Genomic DNA, 25777 nt, shown 5'->3' with positions numbered 1-25777 from the left:
CACCCTCCAAAAGTGTTTTCAGCGACAGACTCAAAGCAGAGGGGTAGAAGGTAGGTAAATGTCCCACAATCAAAATATTTCAAAATGTTTTGATGATTGTGCAAAGCAAAACCTGCCCCACATCCCACTGCTTTGACTGATTTTTTTTTCTCTTTTCATTAAGTGTCGAACTATAAATAATGGCACTGAGCAAATGCGGCGATATATGCATCCCATTACCCACAGAACCAATCACAAACACACGACAGGTTTCTTGATAGAAACGGCGAGCAGCTGCTTGTCGGAGCAGTCGGCGCTGTGACATGATGGGCCACACTCCTCTGCACTCTGACAAGCTAAGTGATTTGATTCATCAGAAAATAAATTACTCCTGCCAAAACATTTGCTTGCTTCTAGCTTTTTCCTTTTTCATTCGGATATAAACAAAAGCAGACTTCCAAAACCTTGAATATACGTACGGATACATCTGCAAGAATATAAGTGCATATGTAAGATGCATTATCCTCTTGTGTACTTGGCTATTTGGGAGGGACAACAGCTTGATACTGTAAACGTAAAGACATATAACAGATGACCCAGCACCAGACTTCAATTACGTGAGAAATACTTGAGGTCAGACAGGAAAAATAGTGTGTAAAGAGTTAAAACACTGAAGTCTGATTAATCAGGTTTACTATCGGACATAAAATGATACCACATTATTAGAACTAACCAATCAAGTATTTGTTCAAAAGGTATAGAGACCCTGAACAGTAGCACAAGGGCATTCCCTACCAAACTGTTAATAACATAATGTTATTTGTGTTTATCTCACAGATCTATATTTTAAAAAACAATGAATTTCCCTTGGGAAGTCTATCTATCCATTTTATAACAATGATGTCATAGAATGGCTGTCTATATCAAACACATTAACTTGTGAGCATGCATACTATTATATGGTTCTAGGGGGTCAATCCGATTCTGAATACACAAAAAATAACGTAGGTATGTCAAACACACATACTGTACCTCAATTAGCTGACGTCAAAATATATTTATATACAACAAGGAAGTGGATTAGACATTAAATGCAATGTCCTGCTGTCAATTAATGTATCCTTTTTAGCATTCACATGCCAAAATAAATGCACAGACTATCACAATCTTTATTATAATTTGTTTTAAAAAGCTTCATGACCGTTTATGAAGACGACTGTACCTCTGGCAGATATCGTCCTTCCTTCTGGATGAAGTAATTCTTCTTAAACTCATAATAGGGGTTGTACTGATGCCAAGACTGGAGAAAGTCAAACCTACAATTGACAGAGGGAAGAACACATAGTATAAAAGATGAGAAATGAGCTCTCATAAATGATGAACTAATGAAAAGCTCATCCAGCACCTGAAGGGGAAGTCACTGATAACAGGTAAGCTGAACGAGGCCACCGATTTATTTTTGGTAAAGATACTTACCGTGGATCATTCTTGGCAAGAACACTGGTCTCGAACTTCAGGCCATTCCTTGCAACATACTCCGCCAGCTTGTCTATGACTTGCTGGATATCAGGAGGTGGGGGAATTATGGCTGGTGTTTGAATGGAAAGTTGAGCTTCTGGTTTGGAACTGTTTTCAAAGAAAATGGAAGATATTACCGGTAAGCAGAAATAAATACTTGACCTATTAAGACAGATATTAAGAAAGACCGGTCTCTGTGACCTTTGATAAAACAAATACCAGTGATAAAATAAATAAATAAAAACATTATTCTAGGGAACAAAATCTATTCTAAAGAACAAAATTGCAAAATTCAAGGTTGTCCATTATCTCCTACCTGGTTTCTGGCAGAACGGCAAGAGCAGCAGAGCTGGGGATCTGAGAGGGGGCCGTAGCTGCTAGAGTCATGGGTTGATTTTCAGGTGTGAGGGTAGCTCCTTCATTAGGCAACGATCCAGAAGACGTGGAGGGGGCAATGACATCTGATGGCATACTGTTACAGTAGGCGCTGGCATCTATCCCAGCGGGAGGTGGAGCCAAGCAGAACGTTCCATCAGGAAGCATGTAGTACCCGTAGTACATTGCTGTTGCATTGGCTGGAAAGGAAAGGAAAGGAGACTTACTGCATGAAGTTCCAAAAGTGGAAACAACAAAGAAACATATTTCTGATTTTATGTAAAATTATGGTGGGGTCATAACATTTCATTTCAGAATCTTGTCACACAACCTCTCTCTTTCTCTTGGCCCAGAACAACTAAATGTCAAGGAAAAGTAATTTCCCCTTGGAATGGAAAATCAAAAATGAAAACCGTCCTTAACTGCAAATATAAATGAGAGCTGTGAAATGTGGGTAAAATTGACCGAATTACAAACGGCTGTTAAAAATACACATCAACTCCGAATCAATTTTACTTTTCATGGTTGGTGTATAAAGATATCAAGAACAATTTAGAAAATGTTGGTGATGATCCAGATCACCATGTGGACGGTGTAGATGTAATTAGGACGGGAATGAGCTGCTCTGCGGAGTGCTTTTTTTTAGTTTTCATTTTGTTAGGAATGTGAAAGCAGCATTTCCAAATCTGTGTGGTTGCTGCAGTCAGACCTGAGAAGTTGCTGGAGCTCATTAAGTGGCTGTGATGGACTGTTTGCTACTATAATTTGCTTTGTGCTGTTTTACATACTGTTCTGTCATTGTATCATGTTTGAATTCTACTAGGCCCATCTCTCCCGACAGATTTAAATTCACCACAGATGACTGCACAGGGAGAGTCGCAGCAGAGGATAATGCCTGGTGGCAATGTAGTGTGTACGGTAAAAGGGAAAGAGACACTGGCTTTCTGTTTACAGGTGATGTGTAGCTAGCGAGGCAGGGAGGGGTAGCGCTCTGATGTGTGTTGAGTGTCACCATGTGACTGCGTTGTTTGAAAAGGGATCAATATCAAGAGAATGATTGCAGTCCAATGGTTCCTCAGCCATTTAAAGTAAAAGTCTGAACCTCTCAGCTAAGACTGGAGGGCTTACAAAAATGAGCGAGATCAATCATTCTCAATAGGAACATATTTGAATATAAATGAGGCCTCATTGGCTGGCTCTTACATAAGGAAAGGGACAATCTGTACTTTGCGTGTCACCATTATATAATATAAACTTCACATGCTTATAAAGGCTCAAGCAGGGGACTGTCTCAACAGTGGTTGTGAATTTTTTTTAGAACGTTCTGAAATCCAAGACAGCGTGTTGAGTCATTGTTAGTCCAAAAAATCCCGATTTGTATTCCTCTGGAAAGAAATGCCAGTATTAATACCATCACTTATGTGCTTAATGAAAGTGCAGACATTCAATTTAATTTCCCGCACAAAAATAAGTTCAATTGTGCAGAACACATTTAATACGTCGATTATGCAGTAATAAATTTCAATCCACAGAAGCCAAATCAATACATGACCGGTGAGGGAAAGTTTATCCCCATTTTATGTCTGAATTACAAAAAGGTTTTATTGAAAAGAGAGAAGAAATTAGATTGTGTGTGGGGTGGGTGGGCAATACAAAGACGAGGATAAAAATAAACGTCCGTGTCAAAGAGGACATGCTGTGATTTTACACATTAATCACTGAGCTGCCTGATTATAGAGACGCATCCAGTTTTAACTAAGCAGCGGTTTTCATTTATCAAATTGATGCATGTCACAGCTGAGATAAAGACTTCAGACGTGCAAAAATGGAAATTGAGTTCAATGGTTAGCTAAGCAGGTGGTGGCTTGTTGCTCTGATTGTTAGGCCTTTAACAGATTAATTACATTCACAAAGGGAGGCAATGCAGTGCAAAAGGGTAATCGAGAAACATGTTTTCCTCACCTTATAGCATCATTAGGGGCAACATAATGTTTAAAAGACAAGAAAATATTCCCAGCATCTCAGCAAAGACATGTAAATTAACAGCTTCTGTTTTGAGCAACCCTGCATAGTCAGTTTATTAGACAGAAGACAGTCTCAGTGGACAGCAGAGGGAAATTAAAATACCGGTATATGAAATGATGTATTTTCTCTTTATGTGTTACTTTAAGAGTGCTATGCTCTGTGGGCAAACCAACTAAAAACGGGCAGTTGACAGCTGGTTTTCTGCTGTATCGTGTTTAACAGCAAGAACACCAGTGGAAACGATGAAGTGCACTCAGGACATCGTATATCTCCATCGCGTCGAGAAGAAGTTAAAGATTGTTCTTTCTCTCTTTCAAACTTAATGCCGACTGAAACGTGTAATAAAACTACTTGAAAGGAGATGGATGGAAATGTATTTATGAGACCAGAATTCTTCACTTTCGCATGTGACACGGGAAATGGGAACAAATCCATCCACCCGGGTTTCATCTTTAATGTGTAGATTTCCCCACTGGAAGCAGAAGCCAGATGTTGGCGGGTGTCAGAGGAACTATTGTCACAGTTAAGTATGACCTGAATGCAGGTGAACTTAGGGAGTGAGCTCGATCAGTTAAGGTGAGTTTTAGTAGGTTAGATGTGCAAAGGGACACCTACAAACATAGTATTACTTTGTTAAAAAGCACTGGAAATGCCTTCACATCAATTATAGATTATGGGCAGCATTAAAGAGCTGGGTGCTCTATGAAGCATTAAGGCAAGCCAGAAAACTATTAGCTGAAAATGGGCCAAAAGAAGGAAGTCTAATGGCTGCTTTCTCTGCTAAGAGAAAAAATAAAGAAAAAATAAGTTTTAATAATCTGCACATGATGGCAAGCCAGGTTTATGATTATTTTTGGACTCTGTCTCCATTTCTGTGGAGTAGTTGACAGACGTTACCAACCCCAAACACATTAAACACAATAAAGTAGATCACATTCAACAAGTGATGAGCACTCAGCCTTTATAAATTACAGGTCTGCAAGTTTATTGTTCTCCAAGGAGAATGAAAGTCCATACTCACGGTCAGTATTGTATTGTCCTGGTGCGCTGGATGCAGATGTGTATAGTCCTTCCTCTGGTTTGGCTTCCACTGCTGCAGTGCCATTTCTTTCCTGCTTGGCTTTTCGTACAAGAGCTGCCAGAGGATGGTCTGGGTCCATCACTTTTAGAGGCTGAAAAGGAAGAAGATCAGATTGGTAAAGGCAGTCCCAACATATCGTTCTGTTGGAATAGAGGGTAAGAAAACGCAGTGAAACCAGACTATTTTACAGTAATAAAATATCAACTAAACATTAAAAGCACCGTGAAAGTCAAAAAATATTAAATGTGATGCAATATTTAAGCACTACTTCCCAAGCAACACTATGTAGTGGCCATCAATCTTTCCCTTGTGTGGTAGGAGATAATTTCATGGTTAATCCTATAAAACATGAAATCAAAGAACAGACTTGAGGAGTATTATATAAATGAGATTCACATGGCAGGCCATGGCCATGCAGTACATACACACCAACCAACTGACATATCCAGATAAGCAACCTATGGTCACTGTCTAATGTCGACTCTTTGGCTGCTTTAGCATTACCTTCACCAGCTCCTCTAGGCGAGAGCATTTCTTAGGGGCAAACAGACTTGGATGGAGGTAACTGCCATCCCCATCATCGTCGGAGTCCTCGGATTGGGAGTCTACAGCAAGATAGTCAAACATTAAGAATTGAATAAATGTTTGAACTAATTTTTAGCGACGCAGAATATTAATTACTGGATTATCATGTTCTGTTTGCGAGGCATTCTGCATTAATTACAGAACAATGCAAATGTATCATTCGTGAGAGGACATAAAATCTTCAGATTGAAGGCTTTCGATAACTCACCCTGCGATTGCTCTTGCTGGCTGGCGGAGCTGAGGTTGTACCGACCTTCCTTCATGGCCAGCAGGATTTGTCTGTAGTACGGGTTCAAATAGTGGTCAAATCGAAGAAAGTCAAACTGGGAGTTACGAGCCTGTTTCGCTTTCAGGACTATCTCAAACTGGCCCCCTTGCTGACACACAAAGCTGGCTGTCCTCTCGATTATGTTGTGAGTCTTGATGGTTGCCGGCTGCAAAAAAGTAAAGAAATATACATACGTTTAAACTGAAAGTATGTACTGCCCGTGCTGATTCCATGATGAATTTCCTGGATTCTGAAAAGCTTTTAATGCGCAAAAACAAGAATACTCCTTCTTATGCACAGTCAAGATGTTAAAGCCAAACTAGAGGAAGAGAAGCATTAGTATGACAGTTTAGAGTGAGTGAACCTGACCAATGCACAAAGCATTAAGATGCAAAGCACCAAGGACACAAGTCATTCTGTCTCACAAGCGTTCTCATGCCAGGCACTCTTATGTTCATCGTGATGACATTAATTCTTGAAATACACGTGGGGTGGAATAAGAAACGGTCCATTATTCATTCATTATTGTTCCCCTTGTGTGCTTTCAATGATTTATCATTGTCATTAGAAGTGCAGCAATCTCCAAAAGAGCATACATATCTCATCAAGATGAAAGCCGCAATAAATACTACGGGCCAGCAAGATACCAGGGTCCGATGCTAACAGACCATTACAGTGTTCAAAGCTGCCAAGGACTTCCTGACAAACGAGGACCATTCTCACGGTCAAGAACTTATCCATGAGATAAAAAGAGGATGTGTAACTGATGTTACAAACAGATAAGGCCATCAGATATACTTATAACTGGTCAGGACCGTTGCCAAGCGACAGAATAAAGTGGAGATTATCAGCCGTGCATGCCCATTAACGATAAACTTGTTTCTGATTTGGTCTGAGCGCTTTGATGAGTATCATTATTACCCTGTTTTCACTTATTGTATTTTCTGTTATGATCAATAGCAGTTCTTTTAAAAGGGAAATGCTAACAGAATCACGCAAGTTTACCAAAAACCCAAAAATACCATTATATTATACAGTATTACAGTTTACTACCATCATGTAAATAGAGGAAGTCTGGAATCTCATGCAACAGGCAGCTGATGTGCCTTTTCGTGGTATCTTGTAGCTTAAGCAGCAGCATCTGTGAGGTAATGACAGCTGGAATGAAATCCTGCATTACCCACAACCAACAGCGGCTGATCATCGTGAACAATTTACTAAGGAAGCACTTCCATTATTTTTACAGACCTGGATTCTCTCTGGACAATTTCTCCTGCTGTGATTTTGTTTGCTTCAAAGGGAGCTGCAGCTATTAGCATGCAACTATAGCAGCAGCAAACTCTTCAAATGTAATCATATGCCTATTCGTCAGGTCTTTAGTGAAACTGCTCCAATTAAAAATGCTATTTTTCATACCCAGTCTTTGCAATTTATTTTACGTCCGTCATCGCCACTTACATGAGACAGACTTGAATCAAACGTTTGCTGTCGTTTATAACAAACAAACCCTACTGCACTCTATACTCCTTTAATTGGCCATCATTTCACAGCCGCTTCAAAATTCACGCTAGTATAAGAAACTGTCCTTGTTCTGTCGCCTCAATACTTTTAGACTTGCAACTTCTGTATATGAGAATCCCTCAAGACTGATTCTGCTAACAGTCCCAAAAACATACTCTGCTACAGCCAGAGACGAGAATCAATTACAAAAAAAACCTTAAACTGGATTTTTTTTTATTAATTCCTTGATGGCATTACTCTGTTTTCATCATCTAAAGAATTAGATCAATTTACATACAGAAAGTGAGAAAAACAGACCCGAAATAATGAAAAATAATAATTTAAAACGTATTAAGAAGATATGTGTTTAGAGTGAATGATATTCCTTTATAAAAAAGGGACTAAAGACAAATTGTTAATCCGTTATATGAGTAATCAGTAAGTATACTGTATCATCTTGCTTTTTCTCTTCACCCTGTACACGACTGATTTCAGGTAATCCTCAGACAGCCGTCTTCTCTAGAAGCTTTCTGATGACACTGCAATTGCCGGCTGTGTGTCACAAGGGAATGACAGTGACGACAGGGAGGCTGTCGTGGATCTTTTTGACTGGTGTGGGCATAACCATCGAAAAATAAATGGCAGCAAGACAGAGGAGCTGGAGGCCAGAGGAAGCTATCTAACCTTGCACCGGTAGCATACAGGGACCTGACATCGAGTTAGCGAGAACGTACAAGTACCCGGGTGTTCACTTCAACAACAGACTGGACTGAGAACAATGACTCAATTCACCAGAAGGGTGTTTTTTTGGGGGGTGGGGTCTGTAATAGTGACTTTTCCCCATTGTGGGATGAATGAAGTCTATCTTATCCTAGCATGATATATACTGAAAACGCACAGCCTATGCCAACATTAAAGCACGTCTTTCTTCCCATCCATAATGAAATGGCTCTGCTGGGGGGGACACCAGAGAGAACAAAGCAACAGCAATGCATTTTTTATTTATCAGTCTATTACTTTTTGCTGGATTTTATCACACAAGGTTATGTGAATGTGAAGCACTGCCTGTATTTAACGTATATGCTTCCCTTCAAAAACCTGCTGCAGCAGAAATATGCCAACGTATTAAATATGAACACACATTTTATGACATAAACCTTTCACGAAGGCGAAAAGAGAAGTGCATTCTCTGCTGTGGCACACAGAAAATGATGAATGGCTCATATGGCAAATATGATTTCACTAAATCTGAAATTTGATGAATGAACCAGTCATCACAATGATTGTTTGACTCCAAAAATTATTAAACATTACATGGTTCCAGTTTCTTTATTAACATTGATTATTGGTTAATGGTAATAAACAGAATATCTTCGCCTGATCATAATGACGGTAGAGAATATAGGCTGGCTCACCGAGAACTCTCTTCTGCCTGTCCAAGTACACATCAGTTAAAAAGAGAGATTTCTGGGATCTCTTTTGCAAAGCATTTTCATTGTTACGGTAATCTCTGAAAGCGCATTGTGTTTTTCATATTGCTCACAAGGTCTGCTCATCCGGCCTTGATACTTCCATGTAGCACAATGTTTTGTTCAAGCTGGCATGTTTTGTCTGTACCTGATGGACAGTGAACGAGAAGACGTTTTGTTTCCCACACCACCCCTCTTTTTCCCCACTCTGTCCTTTTCTCAGGTAGCGTTTGTTGCAGACTCAATCTATTACATACCCAAATAGGGCTCTGAAAATCATCTCAGCACGTACCATGTGGCAATCATTAGTGATCGATTTTTGAGCAGGCCTGGATCATTGTGAATGCCTCATTTGGCAGCGATCAGAAAATGCTAACAACATTATGGCGTTTCCTCACCATAATGTTTACACCCTTTAAACATAGTGTTTAAAGGGTTTTATTATAGTCTACAGATGTTCCTGTTATGGGGTAAATCCACCATAGCTTTTCTCCTATGGTGTCTTTAGCAGCAGACGCCAGCTGGATATTTAACACTCACCAGTTCCACATCAGGAGGGATAGCGAGCCCTGAAGGAGCAACAAACGGTTCCTCACTCTCCTCAGGCTCTGCCTCTTCTTTGCATGTGAAGAGATTACAGGATAGAAATAAGTACATTGACATGTATTATGCATCTGCAACAAAGAGAACATGTACCCTATGGGATATACATATACTTTACACTCAAGTCCAAAATTTAGTTTGTAAATTTCAAATGTTGGTGAATCGAAATATCAATATTGTGAGTAGATCATCTGCACTCGACCCGGCACAGACTGATGAGGATAGACTTTAGATGTAAACGGACCAAAATTAGTGACAAACAGTAGCATGAGTCTTCACCTCTTTCCCTTTTGGCTTCCTCCTCGTCTGTGGGTTTAGAAGGGTCGTAATAATCCGCACTGTATTTGAAGGCCACAGCATTGTAAGTGCCTTCATCAGCCAGAGCCTCACTCAGACGTTTGTACTCCTCCTCTGTGGAAAGTCAAACATGCGCAGGTGCACGAATGCACACGCACATACAAAAAATAAATGGAGGAAACTACATTATTGATGATCATTTTAATCAGTTTCCAAAAACTGACCTCTTGAAATTTGATTCAACCATTTATGATACAGGACTGAAAATTTATTTTGCGAAAATAAGCTTGTTTGAGATTGAAAAATTCAAGTTGAGACAGCCATAATTAAAGACTGCGAAGGGTTTGAAAAGCTCAATAACATTGGTTTGTTAAATACCACAGGTAAACAGGCTAACCGGTAACAGATGCAAATATTGTGGTTGGGAATAAAGGAAATATCCACAAAAGGTTCATGCATCATTGCATCCGGTTTGTGGTATTGATGCCTTTTATGAGAACTTCTGATGCAAACATCGGAAAAGTAGTCTGGCCTGGTGTACTAAAAGTCAAAAGGACCACTTGAAATCTGTCGGTTTGTATTCAAAATTCAAGGCCAACCTTAGAAGTAATGGCAAAATTCCCACTAAAACTGTCACTGTTTCTAACACATTTCTGCTGTGCCTACAGTGAACAGATGGATAATAGCCTGTGAAAAAGGGGTCAGGTCTGCAAATTCAAGGGCAAAGCAGACTGATAAATGATCTTCCTGCAGTGTGTGTGTGTGTGTGTGTGTGTGTGTGTGTGTGTGTGTGTGTCTGTGTCTGTGTGAGAAACAGATGATTTGCTGACTCATTCTGTCCCATCAGTTTGGACATTGGACACCATATTTCACATAAAACTGTGTCAATAATTAAATTGCTGTCATTAAGACAGTCTTTCCGGAGTGTGCTTTGTCATCAAAACAGCAGCCTGTTTTATTGTGGTGTAAAAGGACTAACATGCAAATATCCTACAGTCAAAAGTGATTTCCATAGAAATGGCTGCTCTAAAAACTTGACAAAAAAATATTTATTTATTTTTGTCTTGTAAACTACTTGTTTACTTGTAAAATATGCATTCAATTCACTCACCAAAAATCATAGTCATAAAGGGGTCTGATATGAACTATCAAGCAAAATGCCTTCAGGATCTGATCCAGAATGAGGCCAGGAAAAAATATTAAATGTTAACATTTAAAACTCATTTATGGATTCAAAAAACAGTTAAAAATACGCATCAACTCTGATTCACTTTTACTTTTCATGGTTTGGTGTATAAAGATACCGAGAACAGTTTAGAACCTTTTGATGATAATCCAGATCACCATGTGGATGTTGTAAATCCAATTAGGAGAGAAATAGTAATAATTAATCGCTTTTATAGCACTGTTTTATTCATTCAATCCGTACTTGGTGGTGTAAAATACTTTTGTAGCCACAGCTGCCCACATTCACTCGCTCACTACATTCACACAGGCAATGTGGGTGAAGTGTCTTGCCCAACGACACGACAACAGTGATCACATGTGCCAGAGCCGGGAATCGAACGGCCAACCTCTCAATCATAGGACGACCCGCTCAACCACCTGTGCCACCGTTTCAAGTTTCATTCAGTAAATTAAAGTTGATATTTAATACACTCACTAAAGGTAGATTTACATTATGGTATATTTCCAAATAATATGATTTTTGAGGTGTCAAAACAAGTTCTCACCGTGTCTTGCCTCCTCTTCCAGCAGGTCGGTGTGCAAAGCCAGGTACCGCTCTTCATCGCACAATGCTTCGATCCTGTCCTCTTCCTCTGATAGCTGGTAGGATGTATTCCATGACCCGCTGTCATACTCTGAAAGGTCATGTAAGTGACCACGCCCATCATATCTGTTGAATGATAAATAGAATTAGACAGATGGAAATAGATTGTAAAAATAAGACTTACCAAGGGAGGGGAACCTAAAACCCAAAATCTACAGTAAGAAAAATGCACTACCTCTGCAAGTCTTTGACAAGGGAGCACACTTCTAAAATACTACAAGTTGTGGAAAGTTTCAAAAAATACTGACAACGCAATCAATCCTTACTTAAGTTCCTGTCAATATTGATCTTAAGATATCTAGCAATGTTTCTGCTCTTATTTCCCTCTCCTGGACAAGTGCTACAAACCAAAAGACCAACATCAAAATAAATAATAAAAAACGAAAGAAAAAATGAATAACAAACAAAGCAACTCGCCTCTTACCTTACAGGGTTCAATTCCCCCCCCCCCCCCCCCTGTAACAATCATCATTCCTTCTACATCTGCGAAGAAAGGTACATTCACACAAACCCGAGCACATAAATACCTATCCGCAAGAACCCAAATGGACGACATTTTCCAGGGTTTGTCCCTCTACGCCACTTCTCTGTTGAAGCTTCTTCACGAAGACAAAGAAATGGTGAGCTGTGGTTGACATTCGGGGTTTGGCACGACCCCAAAGCCTACCTTGCTGGGAGAATAACTGTGTTATGTGATAAAGACACACATACAAAGGCTGTACAAATAAAAAACAAGTTGTGCCACTGCAGATCATGTGATTCAATAGAATAGATGTTGTACTTTAAGGTTAAGTGTTTATTACATGTTCTGCATGGGGTGGCACAGTAAGGCATTACTGCATTATATTCCAGTAACATTCTACAGCCAGTCTAATTGTAAATTTTATTGTAATTGTAATTCTGAATCATCTAAACTGCAGTGACTTTAGCCTTGGTTAGAATTTTCTCTGGCCTTGGTGATAGCAACACAGCGTTATAAATTGTCCAGTTTTCTGTTACGTGCACATATTTCTGTCGTGGGGGAAAAAAACAGCAAGCATTGAACATATTCTGTGTAATACTCAACCATGACTGCAATTTTATAACGTAAACAAGGAGCCAAAGAATCCAGAGGAAATTCTCCCAACAAATCAACATACGCAAGATGCAAACCCATTTAAATTTCAATATGTGACACCTTAAAATGTAGAATTTACATAAATGTGTGTTCATTCAGGGAGCACATAGCACAAACTGTATAACACCTGCTTATAGAGGTTTTATTCTGTTTGTGTCAGTGTTGTTTTGGACTGTGGGACTCTCTGCTGATGTGGATGAATATTTAGCATCGTGGCTAAAGTCAGCAAAGACTAGCAAGGGGTTGCATCTTCGCATGTTGTTCTGAAAACGTCAGATACCACCTATTGGCATCTCGGGAACAACCCATAAACAAGACAGCAAGCAAGAAATTATACATCGTCAGTAGTTGCAGGGATTTCCAAGATCAATTCCAAATGGTCCCTTTGAATTTATAAACAGGCTAGATGGTTAGCATAATGTTTTGGTCTAACTTTGTTTAACCGACCTATCAATCAAGATGCTCTTGTCCCCCATCCATGGGATAAGATGTTTTCCCTGTTCGTGGTAAAGAGCCTTTTCGTCGTCTGGAAACAGTTTGCTGGCATAGCCGAACACCAAAAGGTCGGCGTACTTGTCACTATCATTCACATCCTTCTTCACCGGTTTGCTGGTGTGGTCTTTCTTTGCCGCTCCGCGACGATACATCTCCCAAATTCTCGTGAAAACAAATTGTGGTGTAAGACAAAATGGTAATGGGCAAACACTGGTAGTTCTCTAGAGTCAAATAGCTCACAAACGATCCAAATATTAATGATAATCCGTAATGCTAAGGCCAAAAACAAAATCCTACGTGCCTTCGGACGCCATGTTGGAAAGCAAGTAAATTGGTAATGAGAAGATGCTGCGCACTTTCGACAGTTTGCTGGTATTACTAAAACACCGCAGTGTTGATGGGTCGGGTTGATATAATTTAAAAGAAGTGTAAAAATGTTACATTTTAAAATATAAGCAATTTTTTTAGCTATAATTCTTTTAAAGACATTTTTCATAAAATGTGTTTTGCTACTGTAACTATCAGTGTCGAATGTGGTACTGGTTAACCGAAGTGTTATAATACCACGCTGCACAGCAGAATGGTTAGACAATTAAATAAATACAATTGTAATGAAAATATTTTATGTAATTTATTTACTTTATTTGGCTTAATTGTTTGGTGATGAAAGTTTCCTCCTCGTGTTCTGCAACTCCGGATCAAATCTTGATCCGGAGTTGTTTTTGTTTTACAGATCAATAGAATATCAATACTATTCAAGATAAGTATGATTTTTTTTTTTTTTTACCTTTAACTTATTCCTAAAAAAACAACATATTTTCCATCACCGCTCTTCTCTGTGGGTCTTGTGATGATGCGCTGGCGTCCCATCCGGGGTGTACACCGCCTCTCACCCGTAATCAACTGGGACAGGCTCCAGCAGACCTTGACCTGGAAGGCACGAAACGATTGCGTTTGTCTCTTCTTCAGCATTTCACCTACACAGCCAAAAAGAGATGTGAGGGAGGATATGCTTGAATAAGTGCTCGCAGGTCAAAAGAACACAAGCATTTTTGCAAATACATATAATAGCTTTGTCCCGACTGCGGTGAGTCTGCTGAATAATTATTAGTCTGCGGTTCCTCATGTACTTTAATCCTTTGTCTTTTTATCAGGTTTAATTTTAATCATAATCTTAATATTGTGTTGTTGTTCTTTTTTATGACATATTGGTTACTGGGGCTCATGAAATGTTCTTTGAGCACTTTTAACGGTTGGATAAGTTTTATATGTATGTTTGCTGGTTTGAATGGATATAGGATGTTTTATCTCATCTCACAGCAAATCAAGTCTACCTACGGGTACAAATAAAGTAACCTTGAAATATATTTCAGAACATCCAGTAATTTTTGTCCTTCGGGATCATTCAAATGTAAATTTATTGGTCAGTTTTTAGAAATAAAAGTGCTTCTGTTCACAAAGCATTTTTGACTAAAATAGAATTTCCATATAGTAGTAGGAAGGATCAGATATATATTTTTTTATACGGAAATATCAGTAATTCATTGACTATTAATTTGTCTCTCTTGTGATTTTGCTATATCGCCCAAGCATCTGTTTTGTGTGCACTCAAGGTGAAGGCAGGTCAGTTATCTGTTTAATTAGCCTTGCAGTAAGAAGATACAAAATTAGCCTACGTGTGCCACATATTAAAGTGGTTATGGCTGCACATCCACAAATACTCTGCATCACCGTAGCAGCAACAATGATGCCGGAGTTCCGAATGAATTCAGGCTTCTTCTATTTTGAGTTAATTAAGCAAAGACTGTTGATTGATACCAATCAGATTTTGTGTATTTGTGTTCCATCAAAATTATTGGATAGGCAATAGTGAGACATTTTAAGATGGGTGTACAAATATGTGTGAGAAACAGATTGGAATATTGCACTCTAGGGTTTGCACTCATTCATACTCACATTGATCTTGTCTGGTTATTAGTCATATTGCATAGTTTGGACTGTGGATGTGCAGGAGACAAGAGACAGTTTTGACTCTGAAAGCGTTGCAGTGGTTACCAGTCAAAGTCTAGGGCAGGTATTCTCCATGTCAGACAATTCTGTTAGCAGAGACCATTCACACTCTGCTTCATGCAGTATTTAACATCAGGAGGGAACAGACATCTCATGTGGTATACGTGTCAAGATTCATCCAATCGATACCGGTGACCCTTTCTAGAGTGACAGGTTGGACCAAACACAAGTAGGCAAAGACAAATGCCTCTCGTGATTTTATTTAGAAGTGAGACAAGTAAGGTTGTGTTGTGCTGTGGAGGCAAGTGGATTTATTGGATTAGGCGGAGGCTTAATGGAAGCCCTGGGCTCTTATCATTATTTCACACAGCGCAAGCCCTTCCAGGTGGGGTTAAACAAAGTATGAAATTATTTATGGCCCTATCTATTCAGACCTTGCTAATCCGTCAGGGTTTTCTGTGAGAATAGTGGGGATGAGCTTGGCACCTCCAGGGCTGTTTATCGGCTTTGTTCACAATATCTGATTAATAACGTGATTTATTCTTACCTCATTCAGGTCTTTAGCTTGTATTAGCCACCAAGGTGCTTCATCAGAGCAGTGAGATTTATGGTCCCCTGATTCTGGGTGTATATTAAATATACACAGATATTTAATATTATTAAAAAAAAATATGATACTTGTGTGTGTGTGTGTTTGTAAATCCAATCATCCAGAATATAGTTTTTCAAGATGGTTGGACATGAGCAGAGTCAAGCATTTCCTAATTCTCCAATTCTGATCATGTTTGAAGAGTGAAAGCATCATTGACTGACAAAGAAAATGACACATCATGAGTTTAGTCAATTAGGATCTGATGCTGATGGTGTAGGTATCGCATTTTTTAATATTCCTATGTTTTGTTTTAGGTTATAGTTCATGATTTATTTCGTACCTTATCACATCATGTATGACATTTTGCTTTAAGCCTCCTGTCTTTGTGTTTTTGAGCATTTACAATTCCTGTACTGTGTGCTGTGTCAACAGTCCGTGTGCTTTCTCTCATTCACTCAAGATGCTTTTGATGAAGATCCAATTAAGACATTTCACTTAATGAATTTGGAAATTGCTTAAATCTTACAAAATAAAAATAAATCTGTTCATCTTGGGTTTTAAGGATACAAAGCAAGCCATTTCATCTTGTTTCAATCTACAGCTCATCCCAAATGCATAACTGCAACTTCACTTAGTCTTAGGTTAAGTAATCAATAATAAAAGTGGTGGTGATGGGCATTAAACATTCAGTTTGAAGAGGAAAATCTTTTTCCGGACTTTCGCTGTTGTGACAGCAGAGAAGAATAAATCAAAAATGTTCTAACGTGTTGGTTTATTAAAAGACAGCTTCATCTGAAAAAATAGGAGAAAACATCACTGTTTGTGGGCCAGCAGCCCTGAAGTCATGAATCATCTAGTCAGCCCCCTTCCTGGTCTGGTTTGCCCTCCATCACCCTGTCCTGATTTTGCCGTAACTGAATATTGGGTCCTTCCCACTGAATGACTGTGAAGCCACCTTAATAAGAGCAATCACCATTTATAATTTGGTGCCTTTTAAAAGGAGATCCCACTGCCTGCACTGCTGAGGCGTAACACCCAAGAGAGGTGGAGATTCCAATGCAGAGTTCCCAAGAGATTCCACTGGCGTAACAGACAGGACACTGTTCATGTTTCCCATCACGTTTGACTGACACCTAGAACTAAACCTCCAGTCATAAGTTTAATGTGACAGTCACTGGTTCCAGAGCTGCTGCATTCTTCAGTGCCAGCATTGTATTAATTTCCTGTTCCTGGTATAATCGCACACATTTAATTTCCTGTTGAGCTGCGGCTGCAGCCGTCTTCAACAATCATGAGACAATCATTTTACGCTTCCCGTGGAGTTAGTACAGCTTGCTTTACCCACTGAGATGCTGCTGTCTCCAGTCCCCAAGTTCCATCTTTCCCATGGGATGGCTGAGCCACAACTTTCAACAGCGTCTGTGTTGCACCACCATTGATGCTGTACTGTCGACAGTCTCCAGTCCTTCTGCCTTCTATCTTACCTCAGTACTCCTGCCATCAGTATAAGAAATGCCATCATATAGGCATGTAAATAAGCATTTCGTATTTTTGTATTTATTTTGTATTCTATTCTTAACCTATAACTTTGTTTTTCCTCAAGGCAATGCTTCGTGGATAGAGCTACAGTGTGGACATGTGGTCAGATTGCATGTAAGCATGTACATTTTTGCACCAGTTGATACTTAAAGGGGAGCATGATGGATATTACCAGGGAATCCACAAACATCCCAAGAAAAGAATTGAATATTTTTCACCAAAAAATAAAAACTGATGTCACAGAAAGGACTGCAAATTATTTTTCTCACAATGTCAGAATTCAATATATTGTGAATTGCACACTAAAATCAGAAGTGGTAGAATGTATTTGAGGAAATCTGTTATTTGTGTTAAATCTTTATATTGGAATCATAAAGATTAACTCTTAACTTTTTCTTCCCATTAGAAGATTTGCCTATACCTGATTCAAGTATTTTGAAATAATATTTCAGTAATCAATAGAAGCTTTCTTTGAATCAATTGACCTTTTCCTGTGGCCTTTACGCGTGAATGGCTTCATCGACTTTGTGAGAGCTGGATTATATTTGTTTGGCGTGTTCACAGGTGTTTAGTGTTGGACTGATTTTACTTTACTTCTCACTAACTATGACGCAAGCTGACTCTGCCTACCAACATTCTGGACCGGCCTCATCTTGCCGTGACAGAAGCATCTGTTAAAGGACACAAACACAATGTTTTGAACAAATCTTACTTATATAGAATTCACAAGTCCAGAGTCAGACCTTGTCAGGTGATGATTGCATGATAAAGAGCCAGATGGATGTGTTTCCTGCAAATCAACACCCATAGTGACCAGTTTGCAGTCACCGCATGGGTAAGAAAAGGCAAAATAAATAAATAAATAACTCCAGTAAATGTTTTTAGATGCCCATTAATGAATTTTGGCTTGTTTGTGGACTGACGCGCCCCCTGAGAATCTGCCTCTGTTGAATGGCATGGAACATGATTTATTGTGTGTACTCACAGTATATCACACTGTGTGTGCTAAAGCAGCCAGCATAAGGTTTCTGTGCACAGCTACTGTTGTAGGGGGCAGCTAATGGTCTGTGGAATTACTTCACCACTATACTTCAACTCTCTTTGATAGGCCTGTTTGTACCTGAATATAAAAGTTTATAAATGATCATTTTTAAATGGCTGCTTTGTATCTGTGCAAATTGACTTGGAAGCCAAATGTTTACCCTCCATGTTGTTTAGTTTCCATCCAAGAATTAGAATAACATCTTAAACAATGCGTATTTAATAATAATAGCAGTGATAATGTCTTAGAATTATGTGGCGTGTTTTAATGTTTGCCATTAAGATTTTCCTTTATTAGTAGCGCAAGGGAAAATTCTGAGTTACAGCAGCATTAGTGGCTGTTAGTAGACTGTCCAAATAAAACACATATTTTCATTGAAACATATCTTTATTTTATTCTTTCAGTGTTTCAGAAAGCAGAAACAGCATCTCCCCAAGGCTACAGGGGAAAGACAGGAGCATATTGTTATTTACAATTAGCTTTAACTTGGCATTTTGGGTGCAACAATGACTGAATGAAATGTCTATTTTCTTTACCTCCGCCGAGGCGAGGTGGACAGACAGAGAGACTGTCTTGCTGACAGGTAACTCAAAAGGTTTTGGACACATCTGGATGACATTTTCAGGCAATGTTGGGAATGTTACCAGGAAGAGATTACATTTTGGTGACGATCCAGGAGAGATCCTGGATTCTGGATCACTTATAAATCTTTAACATTGCAGTCAATGGAGCTTCAACATTTGTTCCTCAATATCTCGGTTGATTATTGACCGTTGTTTATGGAATTTCACACATTCATGTATATGATTGGGAGCTCTATCTCACCATCGAATTTCATCCAGATCAGATCCAGAATGACAGTGAATTAAAAAATCTGTTAAAAATACACATTAACTCTGATTCACTTTTACTTTTCATGGTTGATGTATAAAGATACCAAGAACAATCTAGAACCTTTTGGTGTTGATCCAGATTACCACTCTGAGTGCTTTTCTAGTTTATAAAGATATTGGTTTTTATATTTGCTTTAGTTTCATTGTTAATTCACATATAAAGAATGAGCAAAACGGCGGAAACAACCTCATCACTATTGCATGCAAGGATGCAATCAGTCATCAAATCCTCAACCGAGCATACAAAACAAGCTGAATTAATCACCTGGAATAAAGAAAGGTCTGTGCTTTCCGTTATTACTTTTCACAGATAAACAAGACTAGCGGAGATTATTAAGGAGGCAGCATTTGGCATCTAACACATCTGAGATCTGTTAGAGGGAGTGGGGCGTGGCAGAAAGAGAACGGTTTTGATGACAATGATTTGTGACCTGCCAACAACGTTTTCCTGCTGCGCTATTCAGGTTGATTTGGTGATGAAAAAGGTGGATTTAGGTTAAGAATACAGTTAAAGTTGTCTCAGGATCCACAGAGCCCCACTGCTGTTGGTTTATACAAGATATCAGTCTTTATTTTATTCACATTTCTCTACTTTTTACTGCCACCTCTCTAATATGAATCCATATTTAATGTATGGCAACATAAATATGCTGTGTTTGTTGCACCTGCTGTCCTGTTCAGTTTTGATGTATTATTTCTTCCTGCCCTGTAGGTAGGCATGCCAGTAATCCCCCAACTGAAACTGATTTATGAGCCAATTTGCCCCTTCTGTTGTCAATAATGCCTTTTTGGAAGGCACACCTTCTGTTAGTGGAGCTGGAGAGCAGAATTTTAATTAGTTTTGATCGTGTAATTAAGTCTCATGAATTACTCAATCTTGCCAGACCATTTGTAGATATAATCTGTATTGTTGCATTGTTTCCTTTTTTAGTAGGAAAGAAGATCTCAGCATCTTCATCTCCGTCACTTCTAGTTCCACCTCCTGCCCTTTCATCCGAGTTGGATAGGATTAGGAATGAGCATGTTGCTCTCTATCAAATCGGTTTTGAAAAATAAATGACTGGAAGCCGGTTTGAAAGATATGAAACAAAGGTGAGCGAGACATTTTATTTCTGAAGGAGTTTTCTTACAAAATTGCTGTTGCTTAATAACAATAAAATAATGTGTTTTGCTCTACCTGCGCTTGTTCAGCGTAAAGCAGAAGTACAAAAGTCTTGAAGTACACTTAATTGAGCTCCTCAAACTCCTGCAGCTCGTCACAGATTGTTTTTGCATTATTATTTCATTCCTATTTTCAGCATCAGAAAACTGTCAAGAATTCAGAGCACATGTCCCAAAGGCACCAAGATGAATACAGTATGTGTGGACAGGAGAGAATCAATCTCAGAGGAATTGACAGCTTGTTCAGTGTTTGATTGTGGAAAGAAAGTCTATACAATAAAGACAGCAATTCGGCAAAGATCAGACCCCATTAGGTTTATACCTTAGTTTACCTCTGGGGTATTCAGTGTCATCCATCTAAGACATATAAACGAGAGAAGAAAAGTGAGTTGCTACTGATCCCACACAAAACTCCCATCACCTTGCTCACTGGACCACATTTCACAAACAGCTCCAGTGTCCCTCGGCAGCAGTGAACATCGCAAAGGTCAGATTTGTCTCCTGCAGAGAGACCTCATTGAATCTTGTGGGTGTGTAATTTGAAAAACGACCTCAGGTGGGTGAAACATTTTCCTTATAATTCCTCAGCTAAGCTTGCACCATGACTGTCCTGGCAGTTCTGAACATTATATTCATTTTCTTGTAGACAAGATTATTTCATTCGATTTCATCAAATACAAATGTACATATTTTATACCTTTTTCTGAATATCTTGCAATCAACGTCTATCATTGATAATATGCTCGTCAGCCTCATGTCAACCTTCTTATGACCGGTCGGAATAATCGAGCTGGTGGACCCCAGATTGCAGAGACGGAGGCAAAAGTAAAAACTTTAAACAGCTTTACTGAAATATGCTCGGGAATATACAGAAAGACAGGAGTCGGTAAATATATAACATAAACACACTGTCATCCAAAACAACCAAAGCTTGGACAAGCTGAGGTCCTAAAAAAACATTAACCAAAAAAATACAGCCAATAAACGATATGATGGCCGACTTTGCTGCCTCTGACGCGTGATGTGCCTGATGTATCGCCTGCAGCAGCCGAGGTTCAGTTTGGTCCTTGAATGGAGACTCAGGCCAAGCTGCTCAGCTGCATACTGAAAACTGACTAGTCCTTAATAATGAGAATGTTGATATAGCTAAAGGCAATATAGGAAAAAGTATGCTATCACACATGTTTGACGTCTCCTAGCCAGAGCATAGAACAGCTGGAGACTCTACGTAGCATTCATTCAGAAGGAAACCCACATTACTCTCCTGGCACCCCGCTGTTCGATGGTCACCATGCCGACAATGGTGCTTCATCAATGCCAGACATCAATACCAGCCCTGTGAAAACAAACTGCCTCCCCAAAATACCTGTGTAGCCCTCCAGAGCATCTCTCAATTGATTAATAAATATGTTGAAGTGCTGTTAACAGACTTTTGCAATCATGGGATGCCGATATCTCGGTGTGTCATGAATACAAAATGGGGAACTGATGAAGATACTTCAAGGATGAATGACAGCTGAAGATATCTGTGCTTTGTGTGTGTGCACTCGTCACTGTTAGAATTAAGTACAGGATTGTTGGGGTCGTACAGGCTTACATGTGTGTTGGTCCGTTTTTGGGTATTTGATGGGCAGGCCATTAAGTAACAAAATAGCTTTCTTTTTATGTGATCTCCAGAGAATCCACGTTTTAGTTTGAGAGACACAATAAAATATATTTAATACAGTTAATTTGCTGAAATAAGCCTGAAATAAGCCTGACAAATGCTCCACTGCTCCCAGCAGCAAGATGAACACCTTGGAAAGAAGCCATCCTTATCTCACCCCTCGCAATAGTATGAACGCAATGAATTAAGTAGACGGTTCGCAGGTTGTTTCACACCAACCGTATGGCCGGCGTGGCATTAATAAATCTGCTGGCGAGGATTGTAGCTCATTGAGGTACATTGGTGTTGTACTCTGCTATGCAGATGTGAACACTGCCCTGGCTCATAGTTTACAGCCTCTGAACCACAGACTGAGGCGCTGCAGCGGCGACAGACTTTTGTTCAGCTCCTGACCCAGTGACGCTAACAAAGTAAGCTTAAGGCGCAGTGAGCTGTCACCGCTGCTATGCAGTCTTTGACTAATACATTTTCAAGGGGGCTTTTATTTTGATTGTGCCATTTATAAGAACTGTACTTGTGTATTTTTTTGTGTAAAAATGCCAAGAGAATGCTTGTGGAATAAAACAGAGTGGATGTTTCAGTGAGGAAAGTCTTAGAGCCACTTTGGACTAGTTTGGTGATCTTCTTATACAACCAGCCATCTGTCCTTCCTGATTCATTGAGGTCTGAATGCAGGTTTTACAGGCTACCTTCTTTTACCATTCAATTAATACTTTTTCAATGGTTCTTTTTCTTTCTTTCTTTTTTACTGGAGGTGAACATGTGTCTCTTCATCCACCAGCCCATATTCCAATCTGTGGTCTGGACTAGTCTTGAACCTGTTACCCTCCAGTCCACAAGACAAGTCCCCAGAGAGAGTTATTGCTGTCCATCATGATATATCACAATATTAATAGATGAAATGCTACAAGAAAATGTTATCTGTGACAGGAATATAATATAATGCGCCTATGTATCTGTCTACTTCAGTGTCTGGCCACTGCCCTTCACCTCGTTGCACATGAAAGTATGCTGAAAGTACAGTCGTAGTAGTTGTACAAAGCAGGAGCGCCATCAACTGTAATCAAAAAAAGAGTAAAACAGATGTAAACCTGGGAGTCCCAAAACTATATTGCATGAAACTGATCAAACTGGACTATCGCCAACACATACTGTGTTGAGTGCTGACTAAATCATACACGAAGCAATGAAAAGTTTGGAACTTATTGTAGTTCTTAAGAAATCTTGCTCTTTTGATTTACAAACACATAATAGGACCATTGAATGAGACCAAGGACCCCCCCCCCCTACAATCTCAGCCCCATCTGAACAAATTACTACTCCTTCTGCTGACAGCCACGAGACAAATTAATTTCAATGTCAAGCACGGTTAATGCCATCGCCTGGAACAAATAAGATGCAGAAATGGAAGAACTGCTTTGCAGTGAAGTCATCTTCACTCGATGCTCTAAAAAATACATATATGCCTTTGAAAACCAATTTCCTATAAGGTTACAGGCTCATATTTTAGCTGCGGCATTGGATCAGTGCAGAGGCCTGTGCAGGCATTTGTTTCACACATGTATGTAATTGAGAAGGCCTCAAACTGGCATTTGAATCAACATTACCAAATGCAACACGAAGATAATAGTTTGAAGGACTAAATCAAAGCTACCGCTGTAATACCCCATTACTAAATGTACACAATCAGATCGGTTATACAAGCAACTGAAGGCCATTCCAGCCTATTTCAGCTGACTCCGGGCGAGAGACGAGGTACTCTCCGAATGCATCGCCAGCGTATCAGAGGATCTATCTATCTGGTGTAAGAAAGAAAACAACTTGGATTAGGAAACTAAACATTCATCAATGCTTTAATTTGTCATGAAATTAAGCCACGCTGTGAGAAGAAAACACTGAAGATTTCACTTTTGTTTTTAGCATGGGAGCCAAAATGAGGCAGGAATTACTTTGCAGATGCAGTCTGGAGAGGAGCACGTCGGAATAAGCGACACCCCCAACAAACCCTGCACATAACAGAGCAGGAGAAGCCTTTGAAAGCACTTTCTTTTCAATTTAAGTTGAATGAGCCGTTCAGTCTTGCTTAAACTGCAGAGCCTGTTTTGTTGTCATAAGTTGTTCCATATTGCATAGGGTGTTTGTATACACATTGACATATACAGCACTTCTGAAAGAGGCATATGGCTGACTGGTTCTTTTCCGTTTGGATTTTCAAACACTTACCGCATTGACCATGACAAAAGAGGCTCATGTTAAACACTTTTGAAATTAGTGGTCCAATTGTTGTGGCGTCCTTATTTATTATAGAAAATCTCTCCGGTGTATTCAAAAGATGCAGTTATTGTTGGTATGTTAAGAAATACTTCAATTCAAGTCATCTCCTGCCAGTGTAATGCAAGTCAGTGGTGGATTGGATCCAGCAGTATTGATGTCTTTCCCTCCCACAGGGAATGTCAGTGTATTAGAGTGAAAATATAACACCATCAGCATGCAAACATAGATTAAACTGGCTTTCTGGAGGATTTCAACACCGTCTCCAACGGCCACTCTGAATAATGAAAGTCAATATATGTATTTACATTAGATTTACATTTTTAATGAGACACATACTGTCTCGAAACCAGAAAACAACACTACCCACTTCGTCATCATGCCGCCACGGCACTGTCATTTATTCATTTTCTGAACCGCTTTATCCGTTACCGGGTCGCGGGTCTTGCTGTAGCCTATCCCAGGCGGGCGAGAGGCGGGCGAGAGGCGGGGCACACCTTGGACAAGCCGGCAGTTCATCACAGGGCCACACACACACTCACATGCATGTTTTTGGTGCTGGGAGGAAGCCGGAGAACCCGGAGAGAACCCACACAGACATGGGGAGAACAAGCAAACTCCTCACACAAAAGCTGCAAATCGAATTGTGACCGTCTTGCTGTGAGGCAACAGCGCTTACCACTGCGCCACCGTGCTTTCATTAATTTAAGTATATGAGGATCCATTGTCCTCATACCTGCTTCTGTAATGTCTCTGACCACTACAGCCTAAATATCAGATTTGAAGTTATATTGCTTTTATAGTCCTGTTAATGTCCACAGAACATCTGCTGCATGTTGACAATGACTTGTTTAATTGCACCTCTCCCCTCACAATCACTGTGAGAGGACAAACTGTGGTTTATTTCTTGGAAATAAATCTTCACAAAAAAGCTTGTCTGCAGCTCACAGGAGTAATTTTGCTTTCACAACTTTATCTTTGCACCATTGATTTCATTGCTGTTAGATAACACCTACAACATCCACAAATAATGAAAACCTGCAAGCTTCTCAAACATCAATGAAATAAATTAAATCACTACAAAAGTTTAAAAATATACATAACATGTTGGGCACGATCATGGCCAGAGGCCAGTATTGTTGACATGTTTTTTTGTGAGATTATTCTGACAAAACAACCTCAAGAAGCTCGAGGTGGTTTTTCACTTCATAATAAATGTAAATTCACTTCAAATTAAACTCAATTGGTCTAATTAAAATGTTGTGGACTGAGCTGTTGTTTCAGAGTAGGCACTGTGTGCAAAGCACAGATAAAGTTGGTGGAATAGTGTTTTAAAAAATAAATGACCTAACCAGAATAAAACAGCATACAAATATTTATTTCACCTGTTTATAAATGCACAATTACTTTGAGTTCAAAGTTACTTAGAAAGTTACTTTTAACCCGTTCTGTTTATTGTG

General features: G+C 39.4%; 1 protein-coding gene across 1 annotated transcript in view; it reads right to left on the bottom strand.

Annotated features, from left to right (window-relative positions):
• Window positions 1-13295, bottom strand: part of sfswap (splicing factor SWAP) — a 28788-nt gene extending 15493 nt beyond the window's left edge. Inside the window, exons 1-10 of the mRNA XM_068752979.1 lie at window positions 13096-13295; window positions 11434-11597; window positions 9683-9814; window positions 9341-9417; window positions 5772-5997; window positions 5483-5583; window positions 4919-5069; window positions 1814-2072; window positions 1456-1605; window positions 1202-1295 (exon numbers count right to left, since the gene is read on the bottom strand). Coding sequence (XP_068609080.1) covers window positions 1202-1295; window positions 1456-1605; window positions 1814-2072; window positions 4919-5069; window positions 5483-5583; window positions 5772-5997; window positions 9341-9417; window positions 9683-9814; window positions 11434-11597; window positions 13096-13295 — 1554 coding nt within the window. The remainder of the gene's footprint in view (window positions 1-1201; window positions 1296-1455; window positions 1606-1813; window positions 2073-4918; window positions 5070-5482; window positions 5584-5771; window positions 5998-9340; window positions 9418-9682; window positions 9815-11433; window positions 11598-13095) is intronic.
• Window positions 13296-25777: the final 12482 nt, after the last annotated feature.

This window comes from Brachionichthys hirsutus, chromosome 19 (assembly GCF_040956055.1).
Source record: "Brachionichthys hirsutus isolate HB-005 chromosome 19, CSIRO-AGI_Bhir_v1, whole genome shotgun sequence".
Lineage (NCBI taxonomy): Eukaryota > Metazoa > Chordata > Actinopteri > Lophiiformes > Brachionichthyidae > Brachionichthys > Brachionichthys hirsutus.
Note: the sequence above shows the minus strand (reverse complement) of the source record. Positions and strands in the feature narration are given on the sequence as shown.